This window comes from Budorcas taxicolor, chromosome 16 (genome assembly GCF_023091745.1).
Source record: "Budorcas taxicolor isolate Tak-1 chromosome 16, Takin1.1, whole genome shotgun sequence".
Classification (NCBI taxonomy): Eukaryota; Metazoa; Chordata; class Mammalia; order Artiodactyla; family Bovidae; genus Budorcas; species Budorcas taxicolor.
The window spans coordinates 28,244,511-28,260,192 of record NC_068925.1 but is presented as its reverse complement, the minus strand read 5'-3'; the positions used below and the strand labels follow the sequence as shown (position 1 = coordinate 28,260,192).

At 36.7% G+C, this 15,682-nt stretch overlaps 1 protein-coding gene across 1 annotated transcript in view; it reads right to left on the bottom strand.

The window, feature by feature from the left end:
- Positions 1–417: 417 nt before the first annotated feature.
- Positions 418–15,682, bottom strand: part of FBXO28 (F-box protein 28) — a 28,886-nt gene continuing 13,621 nt past the window's right edge. Inside the window, exons 3-5 of the mRNA XM_052653698.1 lie at positions 14,335–14,473; positions 6,499–6,694; positions 418–5,046 (exon numbers count right to left, since the gene is read on the bottom strand). Coding sequence (XP_052509658.1) covers positions 4,652–5,046; positions 6,499–6,694; positions 14,335–14,473 — 730 coding nt within the window. The 3' untranslated portion in view covers positions 418–4,651. The remainder of the gene's footprint in view (positions 5,047–6,498; positions 6,695–14,334; positions 14,474–15,682) is intronic.

The window sequence follows — 15,682 nt, the reverse complement described above, 5'->3', positions numbered from 1 at the left end:
TGACCCTGTGGACTACAGCCCACCAGGCTCCTCTGTCCCTGGGAATTCTCCAGCCAAGAATACTGGAAGGGGTTGCCATGCCCTTCTCCAGGATATCTTCCCAACCCAGGGATCGAATCCAGATCTCCCACACTGCAGGCAGATTCTTTACCATCTGAGCCACCAGGGAAGCCCAAGAATAGTGGAGTGGGTAGCCTATTCCTTCTCCAGGGAATGGATCTTCCCAACCCGGGAATCGAACTGGGGTCTCCTGCATTGCAGGTGGATTCTTTTACCAGCTGAGCTACTAGGGAAGCACTTATAAAGCGGCTATGAGGATTAAAATAACAAAATAAACTGCTTTTAAGAGGTGGTAGCTATTAAGATGGCTCCGTAATCTTCTGGGTATGAAATACAAAGAAAACAAGTAGCGCTGGTAACAACACATTTATTCACGTACCCTGTTGTGTGACTGGGAGGTGTTTTTCACTTTCCAGTAATTAAATTAGGTTATAACAATTAAAATTCCAGAGATAAACTACTGTAATTTATTGTTGCTCATGACCATAAGTAAACAGACATGGCACAACATAAAGGAATTTTAAACGCGTCTAACCTTAGGTATAGCTTTGAATACGGACCAGTATCTACTTTGGCAATGGACCTAATGGATTACCAAAATGCTTCTAAATCTCATGGTTCTTCAGACACAACAGGAAAAATTTCAATTTTTGACGTTTGAATTTCAGAAATTTCACAAAGATTCTTAGGAAGCTGGAAAAGGCCATTACTTAAGCCTATCATATTTATCACAAATATAAATATATTGCTATTAAAAATAAACTCATGGTAGGCAGCAGTCAACTAATTGCTAATTTCATTTTGTAGATTATATAGTATTTCTTGAAAATAATTCAAAATGGCAGGCTACAGAGCTTTTTGAAGTAGTTCTTCCTTATTAACCTTCTGAGGACTAGTGAAAGAAATTCAGATCCCAAGCCAAATCACTGAATGTATTGGATTTTACATTAGGAACAGCCATTTTTCAAGAGACTGTATCGTACAAGGCAGAATGCCTTTGTTCCTGGTTTCAAATCTTACTTACAACATATGATTATTCTGAAGAAGGTTTGAGAAGTGTTAACAAATGGGTACTCATTGCTAGAGCAGTACATTAAGAATGTGCTGATCACCAAGTATGAGCTTTTAAATTAAAATTATATACTGTTGGAAATAAGACAAGATAGGGAGTTCCTAGATCCTAGAAAATATTATGGGTGAGGAAATAGAGAACTCAAAAGAGGAACCTACCTCCAAGAAACTACTTCGGTATAGTAAAATAGAATGAAGTGCCCTGTCTCAGGAAACAGTTATTAATAAGGAACAACTGGGACATCACACATCGTTTCTTTGGAGATTAAAGTGCAGGCTATGAAATGGCATATAAAATAATGCATAAAATAGTGCAATCTTAAGGTGCCATTATTTTTATTACGCATAGCCTATGTTCATATGTCCATTTTCTCTCAAAAATCCAGCTGTAGTGACACCTTTTAGCTTATTTATTTAGGCATTACTTATACTCTGTCTTACCCTCCTTAGGGGCTACATAGACTATTTTAACAAGTAGAATAATAGCGCATATATCTTGAAACTACTAAATAGAGATTAAGGCAAGCCCCTGTAAAGTTCAGTACTCCAAAAACATGTTTTACCAAAAAAAAAAAAAAAAGTTGCTTCCAAAACCAGTGGCTTTAGACCTGATGGCACCCCAAGTTTTTAAAACAGTATGATTACTCTGATTACATCTGTGTTTGCCCTTATTTCCAGGCTCTGTACATCAAAAGAGGAGCTTGAAAAACAACAGGTTCTATATCCTCATGTTCTGAAATAACACATAGTTCAGAATACGTGAAAACCAAGTCAAGTCCACGTTGGAAACAAGCAGAGACTCCTGTGGGGGGTGAGGGGGCGGCAGTCCTCTCCATTTTTCATCCGCCCTTCCACATTTTATCTGTCTGTAGTGTTGTGATCAATTTGTAAGTGGGACAACTTTAAGTATCCTCTGAAAGACTAGCCAAGGAAGATGATGGGAATACTTTATGAAATGTCCTAACATTTAACATATTAACATACAGTATTTAAATTACTGACCTACAATCCAGAGCAGGATAATTCTCTCTCGGGTTGCTAACTTACAATTTTCCTGTAACATATGTCAGTTTTAGGTGATGGAAATATTTTGTATTTGCTGACACTTAAATACCATGATACCACCCAAATGCAAGTATAACAGCTATCAAACTGGCCAAGGCAATATCCTAACATATTTTAGCTCGTTAAGATTTAAAACAACTGTAGTGCTTTATTTCCTGCTGTTATGCCACATTCACCCATTAACAAGTGCAACTCGTTAAATTTATGGGCAGATGATTACACGTGTATATGGTAGAAATTTGGATTTTGAAACAGAAAATCTATCTTTTAATAGTGTGAATGTTTATTATGGAAGCCAAATATTCATGTTAACTAAGACCGTAGATACATTCAGGGTTATCTAGCTGGAGTTTAAAAAGAAACCCAGGAAACTTTAAATAACTCATTAACATTATTAAAAAAGATCATCTGAGGTTATATCCCTTTGATGCATAAAGATCATACTTTATAAACCTGTAAACATGTACTTTGTTACTTAAAAACACCTTCGTATTACCAGGAAAGCAGACCATTAAAGGCCATGAGTAAGTATTCCAGTAGGCCTCCTCCAAAGTTGTGATAATATGGCTAAATCCTATGACTAAACAAATGAGACCTGCTGAGAAAATGAGTTACAGACAGGGACTTTTATGGATGATCTTGGCTGACAAATGTTTTTTCGAAATTGTTTATTTTAAAATTACCTTCCCAACAAACCATGAAAACACTTGGACGTTATTTTATGGTTTTTCATTGAAAACATAACTACATTGTAAATGGAGTTTTAATGTTAGACAAAGAATTGATCAAAATCTAAGGACACTATTATGTAAGGACAATACTAAAAATGGATAATAAGTTTCATTTGGTGAGGTTAATCTCAAGGATGCATAACCGTATCATGTTGGACGGATTAAAAAAAGGTAGTGACCTTGTGCTTTTCTTCAACTAAGGTCCTTACCAAAACCTTAGGTTTTATACAGGTGTCAAACTCCCACCTGGAAAGGGATAGTATTCTATATTACACCTAAGTTTACCTTAAATAACTGAAGCCCAAGGCAACAGTTGTTTAACTTAACAGTCAAATAATGACTACATAATTTAGTACATTAAAATAAAACTAGACAGTAATAACTGACTGTTTCAAAAAATACACAGCTGGGGAAAATTATCACTGTACACGTGTTAACGTGACCACTCAGAAGGCTGGCAGTGCAAGACATGCTTTTCCAGTTACAAGCTCAACACAGGAGTGCAAACGAAATTAAAGCCTTTGGTGAAAGTTGAAGGATACGGAAAGCCTGAAATTAATATTAGAAAGCTTCCCTCAGGTCACCCCCCAGAAATGAAACAATCAAAATGCTTTTTCATAGTACAATTTTCTTCAGTGAACTGTTTTTCAATGGCAAAACAACTGCATCCCGTAAGTTGGGTTCCCTACTCACACCACTGGTCACGGCCGCAATGGATCAATGAGCACACACCGTGGTGAGTCAGGAATAGTCATAGTTACCAGAGGTCTGATATCAACATAAAGAATTTGGGGCTCTGTCTTAGCCAGTGTACCTGAACCCTACAGAGAACAGCTAAAGCAGCGGGCTTTAAGACTCTCTTATCCTGTAAAACCGGAGGACAAATGGACATACAAATAGCACTCCCCCTCACCCACCGAAGCAAGCTGTTGTGGTGGAAGATGTTAAGCGCTTAAACGAACTAAGACACTGCTCTAAAAAGTGGAGAAGTATAGAGGTTCAAGATCAATACCAGTGCAAGAGCTTTTTTAAGTGAGTTGACTAGGCAACGCATGCATGCATCCATGCAAATGTAGGTCATGGCCCCAAAAGAGAACTGAAAACATGTATATAACAACTGGATAAGTCCCTTGCCAGTAGTTTATAAAAATATATAGTCAATACTGTAGAGGCCCCTTCTACAGTCAGTACTATGGAAGTCCGTTTTAGTTACCCATTACTTCAATACCAAAAAGCATTTACGACTTTTCAGACATTCCAGACAAAGGTCACTTATAACAAAAAGTCAACTTTTTTTTTTAAAAAAAACAAGATACTGTCCATTTAAAAAGTAGGTCTTCTCTTTCAAGTGAACAGGACATTTTCTGTATTAGTCTTAGTTTCTAGTCTTAGTTTCTAGACTGGTTTAAGATCCTTATGTAATGTGCATATATGCAGAAACAAATTTGCTTTAAACATTATCTGCACACAAAAAAGGTTAACTTCTCAAAACATGATAGAATAGGTCTGGTTAGTACAAATCTATTGCAAAGTAAAAAGATTCTGTGCCTCAGTTCAACGAGGAGAAGCAGGAAAAAAAAAAGTCCCAACCATGAGAGTTCAAGTTTAAGTTGTGTTCTGAAAGCCTAGAGCTGAGGGACACCGTGTCGTGCAGTGTCCAGATACACAGAACTGGTCAAGCTACAAAGCCAGGCCTTCCTCTGGCGCTAGAAGCACATTCCGATTTACTTTCTATTCCGGAGACGTTTAGATTTCCTAAGAGAGTCTATGGCTTCTGCGGCCTTTCTTCGTTTCCGAGGAGACTCTTCACTCTGCCCAGACCCTGAGGAGTTCCCCACTGCGCTCTCCATTACTTCCCGCAGTTTGCGCTCCAGCTCTGCCAACCGTGCGTTCTGCTCACCTATGATCTGGGTCTGCTCTAGCAGTTTCTGGTCCTGGTCTTGAAGCTGTTTCTGCTGTTCTTGCACTTTGGTGCGAAGCTCAGAAATTTCACGCCTGAGAACAGTCACCCCAGCACCATTTGTCTTAACCTGCTGCTGGAGTTTGGTAACCTCTTGTCTTGAAGGGTTTTGCTTGGAGAAGAGTTGCATTGTAGTCAAGGCTGCAGAAGGTCCTGGAACTATGGAGAAATGGTTTAAAATGGTCAATCACTTCAACGGCTCACCACCAGTAATACTTCATTAATGAGACTTCTTAAAAAATGGAATGTCCTTAGTAATATCACCTCTGCAGATTTCTTCTTTGCAATCTACTTGGTCTAATGAATTAATCAAATACTTTGTCTTAACAATAAATGAGTCTGAATTCTGACTCTCATGTTCATGTGGCAATATGTGGACTGCCAGCAAAAGCAAAGAGTGTCCAGGGGTGTTAACTTGGATTTAAAAATATTATAAAACTTTTTTAGAATCTAGTTAAGAAAATATAAATGTAAAATTAGAGTAGAATTGCTTTCTATCTGATTACACACAAGGAAACATAAATATCTGAGTCAGAAGTACAGACCTATTAGGTTCGTGAGTCCTCTCTGCACTTAGTTGAATGTTTGGTCTCAACATTAGCCAAATAATTGGGATACCACCAAAAAGGGTTACAGCACACTCGATGATCAGGAAGAACTTCTGACATGATGTAGGAAGGCTTTGGAACTATTCTGTTTTAAGAATAGCAACGTACCATGGGCATGAAAATCGCTATTTTAAACCAATAACCTGCTTTTTTTTTTAAACCCTATCTCTGAAGCTTTTCTAAAAGAACCATTTGGATCCATCTGCACCCTAAAACCCATCTTGCTAATTTTCTCCTCATACATCTAAATAACCAGAATATTTTCCTTGACTGATACATTGTTCTTTCTCAGCTTACCTTTAGCCAACTAACAAGGCTCAGATCAGTTCTCACCTCTTGTGAAGTCTCAATCAGACCAGCCAACAATGATCTTATCTTCCTTAAGATTTTCTCTCTACTCATTTGGCATGTAAATGGACACTCCTTTAAACTATTCTCTTGCCTGCAATAATTTGAGTCATGATTATGTCTTACCCTATGAAATAGTAAGATTCTTGAGAGCAGATATCATGTATTACAATTCTTTTTAGTCTTCATAGGACACAGTATAGTGCTGTCCACATAATAGTACTCAATAAGTAATAGATACATTAATACTGAGATGCCATAAGCTTTATTATTAAATTACAGGCACCCATTCACTCTACTGAGTACTCCAGGGAGCTAACTAATCTGAATGAAACAAATGTTTTACTAAAAATTGCTCTAACAAATTTATGCCCAGTTAAAAATTATGGATATGTATAAAGATTCAGCTGTAAGATTGTTCTTCAGTGTGGTTCAAATACTGAAAAACCTGGAGACAAATGTGCATAACAGCAGTGGATGAACTATGTAAGATATGGTCTGTAATCTAATCTGTCTTTAAAAATGATGCTGCAGATACACAGTTACAGACCCAGAAAAGTTCAAGATACACAGTTAAGTGGGAGGAAAAAAAGGCAAGTTACAAACCTATGTATGAACATGATTATAAACTGAAAGTATTATAAACGAAAGATACCTGGAGGAGAGCCCATGAGTCTTCCAGATACATCTGATCCTGGCAATTTCCTCTTTAGAATTGGAACAATCTTTTCATCAAAGTATTCCATTGCCATGGAGGAAATATCCCTTAACTCTTGAAGTACTTCATGAGCTCGCTGAGGGGCTCTGGTAGAATTGACATATCTCAACACACGATAAATCTCATCAATCACCTAAAATAATGAGCTCTCATTAGCACTTTATTTAAAAAAAAAAAAAAACGTAAACAGGGAGTAAGGTGACTGCTTGTTTTCAAATTCTACAGAGATCTACAGGGTGACTTAACTGATATACTGACCAATGGTAACATTACCACCTGTAACAGCTGGCTTTGGGCTTGTTATAATACTGTATATGTTTCATATTCATCTTTACTGTTCTGGGGCTAAAAAAATTACCTAATATTTATATATAAATACAAAATGGTCAATTACAAAATATACACTTATATACTTTAGCAGTAGTCCTTCATATTACTAGTCTGTCACATTCTACTACAAAGAATCTGCTAGTGATAGGATATTAACCGATCCATGGTAGCGCTACATGTGTGTCATAAGTAGGAAAAGAACTGCAACACTCCAGTATTATTTGATGTCGTCCTCAGTGCCGGTACATTCCACCTACAGGTGCCAAGTGACCCTCAGCTCTCTGACCTAAAGCAGACCCTCTCTCTCTGTTGCTCAGGGCTTTGCGCATTATGATCTCTTTTCTGTCGTGCTCTCCCTGCATTATCTGCCCTACCTTCTCCAGCCCCAAATTTCTTATTCACACTTGAGGTCTCAGTAACACTTTCTCGGAGTAAGCAGTCTTTTCTGAACCCTCTCTCAGTTTAAGTATGTTAACACCTTCATCAAATCCTTTATTTTTTCTTCAGAATACACATTACAAGGTTGAAGTACTGCCTTTTTCTGTTAATTTCTTCTTCCCATAACAGAGTAAGCTCAATGAGAGAAGAGGCCATACCTAGTTTCCACTGTCAGACCCCCACAGCCTAGCAGTATCTGGCACATAGCAGACACCCTAATCAACGTTCGTTAAATGAGTGATAAAGATGGTCAAATAACATAAACTGCCTAATACTGACACATCTAAATAAAACTGTTTAGGGATAAGCTACAAGGTTAAAGTCAATACAAGAATATGATTTTTAGAGGCTAGATTTTGTTTTGAATACAATGGTCACTGTTAACAAAATTTTTACTGAGAGGATAAATGGACCTAGTAAGTTTATGTACATAAATACTGGTAGACAGAAGAATATTTACAGTATGTTTGGCCTAGACTAGAAATGACTGTTACAATGACTCAAGCATGAATAAGACATACATCTTAACCTGTGCAAGATGACTTAGTGAAAGACCCATACACAGCAAAGACTAGTTCAAAGTGAGTAAGTTCAATGTACAAGCAAAGCATTGTGTGAAAAAGGAAGCAGACAGGGATAGGATTTGTTTGAGGACTGAGTAGGCCTAACGAAGGACTTGGCAATGAGAAAGAAGCAGAATTTCAATGAGAAGAGAAGTCTGAGCAGGAGGAGGGTGTACATGACTAAGGGAGGAGTGCGCAGTGAGGAGTTGGCCAGGAAATCAAAATGTATATAGTGTTGCCATGTACCATGTACCAGCTTCCCTGGTCGCTCAGTCGGTAAAGAATTTGCCTGAAATGCGGGAGACTGGGGTTCGATCCCTGGGCTGGCAAGATTCCCTGGAGAAGGAAATGACAAACCACTCCAGTATTCTTGCCTGGAGAATCCCATGGACAGAGAAGCCTGGCAGGCTACAGTCCATGGGGTCACAAAGGGTCAGACATGACTGAGCAACTAACAGTTTATTAGGTACCATGCATTTATTCTAGGTTTTTAAAATAAATTTATCATGTAGTGAATCCTCTTCCATAACCCTGATTCTTCAGAATTAATTTCATATCAAAATATCGCATAGGGATTACTAACACTACATGACATCTGTAAACCATAATGTGAAATATTCCTATCTACCATATTCAGCCTTCTAAATACAGTGTGAAAGCAAGGTGTATCTCTTTCCCTTTGCCCAAGTGTTCTATTAGGAAATTTAGTGTTTTTAAGTCTTACTACATAGAGGTTATTTTAATTAAGTGACTCATTCAATCCATGTTTTCAATAAAATTAAAAACATTCTTTCCTGTGTCCAAAAGCTACAAGCAAAGGACAAGGTGAAAAAAAAGACAGCATGTTAGAGCCAAACTGCTCCTCGCATCCAGAGTCATCAGCGGCTGAAACGGCTGTAGAGACACAGGTTAAGAAAAGCACAGCATTTACCTGATTTTAAAATATTTCATTTTCTGAATAGGTTTAATCACTTTCTGAAAATTACTTTAGCAACAAGAATGTAATGGTTTGAGTCTGGTATCCAGTGTAAAGACCACAGGTCTTAGGCAGGTCCCTAAACTCTTTAATGGCTATTTATACACTTTTCAAGTGATATGCCACTGCTGAATACTAGGGATAATTAATACTTGTGAAAAATATTTTTAAGTTTTAAGAAAGAATGGTAAGAAATGAAAACCAAATGTGAGCAACTATCACATTCCCAGCACATACAGTTTACTCTATCATGCTTATGTTTAAATTGGCACAGTAATAAATGAGATACGATGAACATCATTTAAGGCTTTCAACTATTATAGATGAGAGAATTTCTATCTTATTTAATCTATTGTTTAGCAAACAAAGTAGTGCAAGTGAGTGAAAGTCGCTCAGTTGTGTCCGACTCTTTGGGACTCCATGGACTAAAGTCCATGGAATTCTTTAGGCCAGAATACTGGAGTGAGTAGCTGTTCCCTTCTTCATGGGATCTTCCCATCCCAGGGATTGAACCCAGGTCTTCCGCACTGCAGGAGGATTTTTTACCAGCTGAGCCATCAGGGAAGCCCAAGACTACTGGAGTGGGTAGCCTATTCCTTCTCCAGCAGGTCTTCCTGACACAGAAATCAAACCAGGGTCTCCTGCATTGCAGGCAGATTCTTTACCAGCTGAGCTACCAGAGTTGCCCTTAGTAAACAAAGCTCCCGTTAGAATATTGAACGTTGTATGTTCTCATTTTGTTTCTTTTTGTTCCAACTGCTGATGTGCTCAGCCATGGCTGACTCTTTGTGACCCCATGAACTGTAGCCCACCAGGTTCCTCTGTCCGTGGAATTTCCAGGCAAGAATACTGGAGTGGCTTGCCATTTCCTTCTCTTTGCTCCACTTGAGATTTCCTTAATTTTCCTCTCATTTCTTTTTTCTTCCATATTTGTGAATAATCCTTTATATGGCATGTGTTTGTCTGTATTTTTCTTATTAATATTTCTCTTAGACTATTAGTCACAGTTTGTTCAAGTTTTATATCTTTGTATTGCTTTCTCAAAGGTTTTTTTTTCTCCATTTGTTTTACTTTATGTTTCTTATTAGCCTGGTGATTCTCTGCTCCTTGCTTATATTTAAAAATGCAGCACATAAAAAGCTGATCAGATCTGCTAGTTAGCCAAACTAGTGGTAAAGGTGGAGTTTAGGGGTGTTAAGAACAGGGACCTAAAAAATTCAATGAAAATAGATGAATTCTTTTTTCATTTTAAAGGTTCAATGACTGCATGTATTTACTTGAGGACCAGCAAGATGAAAGGAGGAAATGCTTCTAAGCAAGAGTTATTTTTAAGAATGTCTTTAAACTAAAACCAATTTTAAAAGAAACAAAAATACAACATTCTGGAAACATTAGATAGACTCAAATTGAAGGATATTTATTCCTCAAAATAACTTCAAAAACTTAAAGCCTAAGAAACACAAAGTGTAGGGAATTATTACACATTAAAGAGAATTAACAAATTCATGTGTGATCCTAGATGGGATTCTGGACTCAGAAATAAGAATAGCTAGGAAAACTATTATTGGGATAAGAAATGAAACTTGAATATGGACAGCCGATCAGTGTATTGGATCAATGTTAAATTCCCTGAGCTTGTTATCTCTGTACTGTGGTTAAGTAAGAAAATGTCCTAGTTCTTAGGGAATACACTGAAATATTTCAGAATAATGGTCACAGTATCTCCAACTTTTCTTCAAACAGTTCAGAAAAATGAAACACATATGCAGAGAGAGAATAAAAGCAAATGAGACAAAAGGTAAATAATTGCTGATCTGGATAAAAGAAATATGGGAATTCCTTTTCATATTTTTTGCAATTTTTGTGTAAATGCGAAATTGCATCAAAAGAAAGCTACCCCTCAAAAAAAGAATAAAGAAAGTGATCATCACCAGTTCCCACCCCCCAACCGAAAACATCATTAAAAACAAACCAGCAATACAAAATCTACAGATTTTAAGTTCTTTCAGGGAAATCTAGCTTCATGACAATCATTTTGACAATCATTTATACCGTGAAAACACTGACTTTTGGAGACCACTGTATTTCAATAAGCACAAAAGGTTTACTGGGGTTGTTAGTAACAATGAAGAAATTATTCATGTCTTTTTTCATTATTATATTTCCTGGAATGGATAGTTGGCCTCTGCTCCATGTGTTTTTCAGTTTGTGTGAACTGCTGATACTGATCAAGAACTTGCTATAAAAAGTTTGACTTCTTTATGTCAGATAGAAGATTTGAGAAATCTATACAGGAATAAGCCAAGAATCTATACTTGATTCTGAGAAAAGATGAATGGAACATCAATATAGTGGTCAGAGTCTGCAACTGTGGCCCTAACTGACCTGTGCCTATTTCTGTAAATATGGCTTTTATTAGAACATGAGCACACCCATTCATTTACCACATGTAGACTCATGGCCATTTCTCAGTTGAGAAACAGACCATGACATGACACAGACCATGTGGTCCACGAAGTCAAAAATATTTATTATCTGGCCCTTTACAGAAAAGTTTGCTGATCCTTCCCAGAACTCATAGTGGCAAACTCCCAACCAGTCTGAATTCTTTAGACAGACCTTTAAATGCCTTTGTTGTTAGTACGGTTTCCTTGTCAAGAGACTCCATTTTAAACCCCTCCCATGAATAAGCCTTAGATTTTCACTGGGTAGAAGGGCAATGATCTAGCTTGTTTGGAGTTGGAGAGGGGACCTACAGGTTTAAGTCATTCCTAAATACAGATTCTCAACCAACCTTTCTGTTTTAGCCCCATTTTCAGAAGTGCTTTCAATTCTAGAATTTCTTGGAGGTTCAGCTGTGCATACTACACTGACTCCCAGCTTCCCCCACTGCCAGGTTAGGAATTAATTTCCTCAGTTCTTCTAAGTCAGTTATCACTTGTTCATCTACTTTCCAACTTCCAAAATCCTGCTGCTACTGTCTACTCTCTTGACCTCCTTTTCATGGGGCTTTATCTTTTCTTCCTTTTAAAAATTACATCATTTACTCTTCTCCAATGAGCAGAGTATGGGGAGAAGTTAAGAGGTAAACATACATTTAATCTTCTATCTTCATTCTACCATTTAATTTTACAAACAAATTTGATTGTTCTTTCAGAGAATAATTTTTAAAAAAATTTCCCCCCAACTGTTAAAGGTCCAAAATTCTGGTATATATCAGGCAATCTAATTTGAATGAATGTTGCTATTACCCAGATTCACTTGAGTAACTTGTAAAAACTAATTTGTGAAATGAACCCAGGAGCAAGATGCTGGGGAAACCAAGAATAAACTACTATAGAAATCATATACCAAATCAAGATTATATGCTAAACTGAAAGAAAAGTATTTCATAGAATGTCTTCACTTACAGATGTGAAACTTAATGCCATATCCTTATGTTCTGAAGACAGAATATGAAAGTTTAAGGATGAGAAAGTTCAAAAAAGAACAATGATAAAACAACCCAAATATTGCAAACTATGTTAAGTTAGCAGTTTAGACTTAGCCTAAATAAGCTAAAAAGTACCAGTGACATAAAAATAAAAAGTAGTAATCTAAGTATACAGTGTTGATTTAGGCAAAATATAAGCTATAAAGATGGCAGAATAAACCAAAGTGATAATCAAAACAAAAATTACTTGTTTTTTGGGAGTTGTTTTTCCAGTTCAGACTTGTAGGAGAAAAATAAATTAGGAAAAGATCTTGTGAAGAAATGGATAACATTAAGGAAAAATGGAAGACTTTTCCACTGCAGGTAAGGTAAAGGTCTCAGTTAAGAAGCAAATGCCCAAGGGGATACACATAAGCTTCAAAACTGAAAACATCCTCCACTGCTACCTCAGTTAGTACTAGAATTAAAAGAGAAAACAAGTGGTTTCCAAAAAAAATAGCAAGACTCAACTGAATTTAACCTCATTTGTTTAGACAGTAAATACCATTTCAATCACATGATCTTGATCAACTAGAACAACAGATACACAACTTCTGTAAAGGCTGGTACTAAAATATCTTTGGCTTTGCAGGCCATATGGACTTTGCTGCTAACTATTCAGCTCCCATTAACAGTAACTGGTTGAATTGTCTCTTGAAGTTATGAAACTTAGAGAGGTGTCTTAAATATTCATAATCTTAACATTATGAGATATGCAATAAAAACTATGAGGCTATAGGAGACAACCTATTCACGTTCACTGAACGTGAACATCAAGAATTAAGACCTATGAATTAGACCTGGATAAAATCTGGCCTAAGAATTAGAATCTAAAGTTTCTAACTGGTCACCTTTTTATAGAAAAGCATCAGTAGCTAATATGAGGAAAGTGAGCTATACCAAAGAATACTTCAAATAAGAAACAGGACTCCTCTGGCTCCCAACAAACATTACAGAATATTGAAAATGAAGAAAGTAATAAAATATTGCCAATGTTAATTATCAATGGAAATAACAAAAAGAGAGCATTCAAATTTTACTAAGTATTAATTAGTTCCAACCATGTTAAGGGAACCTTTTGCCAGTAGCAGCTAAGTAGCAAAATGATCTTTAATTCTACCTCCATCTCTTCCACATAAAAAGATACTGAAGTTATTTCATTCTGAATTTACACTCAATTCAAGAAGCAAGGTATTAGTGAAGGTATGAGCAGCATGTTGAATTCTGGGTCCTTTATTAACTCAGTCACAGTATATACACCACAATAAACTTATTTCTGTGTTAAACAGCACTATTACTTAGCCCAGAGTATACTGCTATACTGTAATTATGTATTCTTGTCCAATCTGGAAGTTTGTAAGTTGTTTTCATGAAACATTTCTCAAACAAAACAAAACCAGCTTGTCTCTCCCAACCCCCCTCCCTAAAATGGCAACAATCTTGAAGGCAGAGACAATAACTGTTCCTGCTCATTGCTTTATCTCTGGCCTCTTTACAAAAAGTAAAAGCTTAAAATTTTTTCTTTGCGTATGAACCCTTAAAAACCTTTCCTGAAGAATAGTAGAGCTTCTATAGCATATTTCATAATCATAATTTTAAGTATACAGATCACATAAATGATATATATTTATATAAGTTATTGCACAGAAGCTAAACAAATCCATTCTTAGAAACCCATTCAAAATAGCAATGAGACTTCCCTGGCAATTCACTGGTTAAGACTGCACTCCCATAGCTGGGGCCCTGGGCTCAATCCCTGCTTAGGAAACTAAGATCCCGCGTGCCTCATGTGGTGGCCAAACAAAAAAAAAAAAAGTCAAAAGCCCACAATTGTCTATACAACTTACCCTCTAATATTGTGACTACTGAATTCACAGATGACCAAAGAAGTAGGAGTGATTCTGTCATTTAAAAAAATCACTCTGAAACTTCATAGTAATTTAAAGTTTACACAATCCAACCCAGCTGTTACTAAGTAAGCAATTCTATTTTACCTTTCCCGGGATGAAGCAACAGAGATTGGAGTCCACATACTTCATGAAAGTCATATTTAATAATGACAGCCTTGTTTCAACAGCAGCGAGGATGTCTGCATGCCGAGCTAATGAATGGTTTCTCCTTTCTGACTCTCTCCTACCAAAAAAAAAAAAGCAACCATTAAAAGAAGTACTGTGGACTAAAATGTTAACCAAACAAAATATCTTAATGTAAGCCTAACATTTACATGTTAATTTAGAAGTCTACAATTGGGTCATAATTTAACTGCAATGATAAATGAATCACTATGTTTAGAAATCCTTGCTAAGGATCAATCAAATATTTATTGATAAAAAATTTGAAAAAAATTATTTTTTATGTGTTTTGCCCTTGTGACTACACGGATTCCCTAGTGGCTCAGTTGGTAAAGAATCTGCCTGCAATGCAGGACACTTGGGTTTGAACCTGGGTTGGGAAAATTCCCTGGAGAAAGAAATGGCAACCCATTCCAGTACTCTTGCCTGGAGAATTCCATGGACAGAGAAGATGGGCAGGCTGCAGTCCATGGGATCACAGAGGTGGACACAACTGTGCAACTAACTTTACTTTCACTTGGCTATATCAAGCTCAAGCCTAATGGCTATTAGAATCAGAGAAATTAGATAAATGAAAGAAGTATACATGGACATAAAGACAAGAGACCATATATTTTTGCTCTAAGATCAGCTCATTTTAACTTCTCAAAAGTTTTGAGACATAATTCACTTTTCAAGGGTACCATTTAGTGATTTTTAGTATATTCACACTTGTGTACCCATCACTACCATCTCATTTCAGAACATTTTCATTATCATAAAAAGAAAGCCTGTAACCATTATTAATTACTCTCATTATCCAGCCCTTGGCAACAGCTAATTTACCGTTTCTATGGATTTGCCTATTCGGGATACTTCAGATAACTGGAATCTTAACAGTATGTGTTTTGTGACTATCTTCTTTCACTTGGCATGTTTTCAAGGTTTATCCATGTAGAAGGAGGTCTCAGTAGTTCTTCATTCCTTTGTATTGCTGAGTATTATTCTATTATATGGACATACCATAATTTTGATTATCCATTCATCTGTTGCTGGACTCTTGGGTTGCTTCCACTTTTTGGCTATGATGAATAATGCAATGAGTACTGTGTACTTTGGGTAGACATAGTTTCATTTCTCCTGAGTATACACAGCGGTGAAATGTGGTATACAGCAGCATATGCATATACAGCAAGCAGTAAATGCAGCAGTGAAACTGCTGCACCATTTGGTAACTCTGTATTTCATTTTTTGAGAAACTGTTTTGTAAAGTGGCTGCAAAATTTCATTA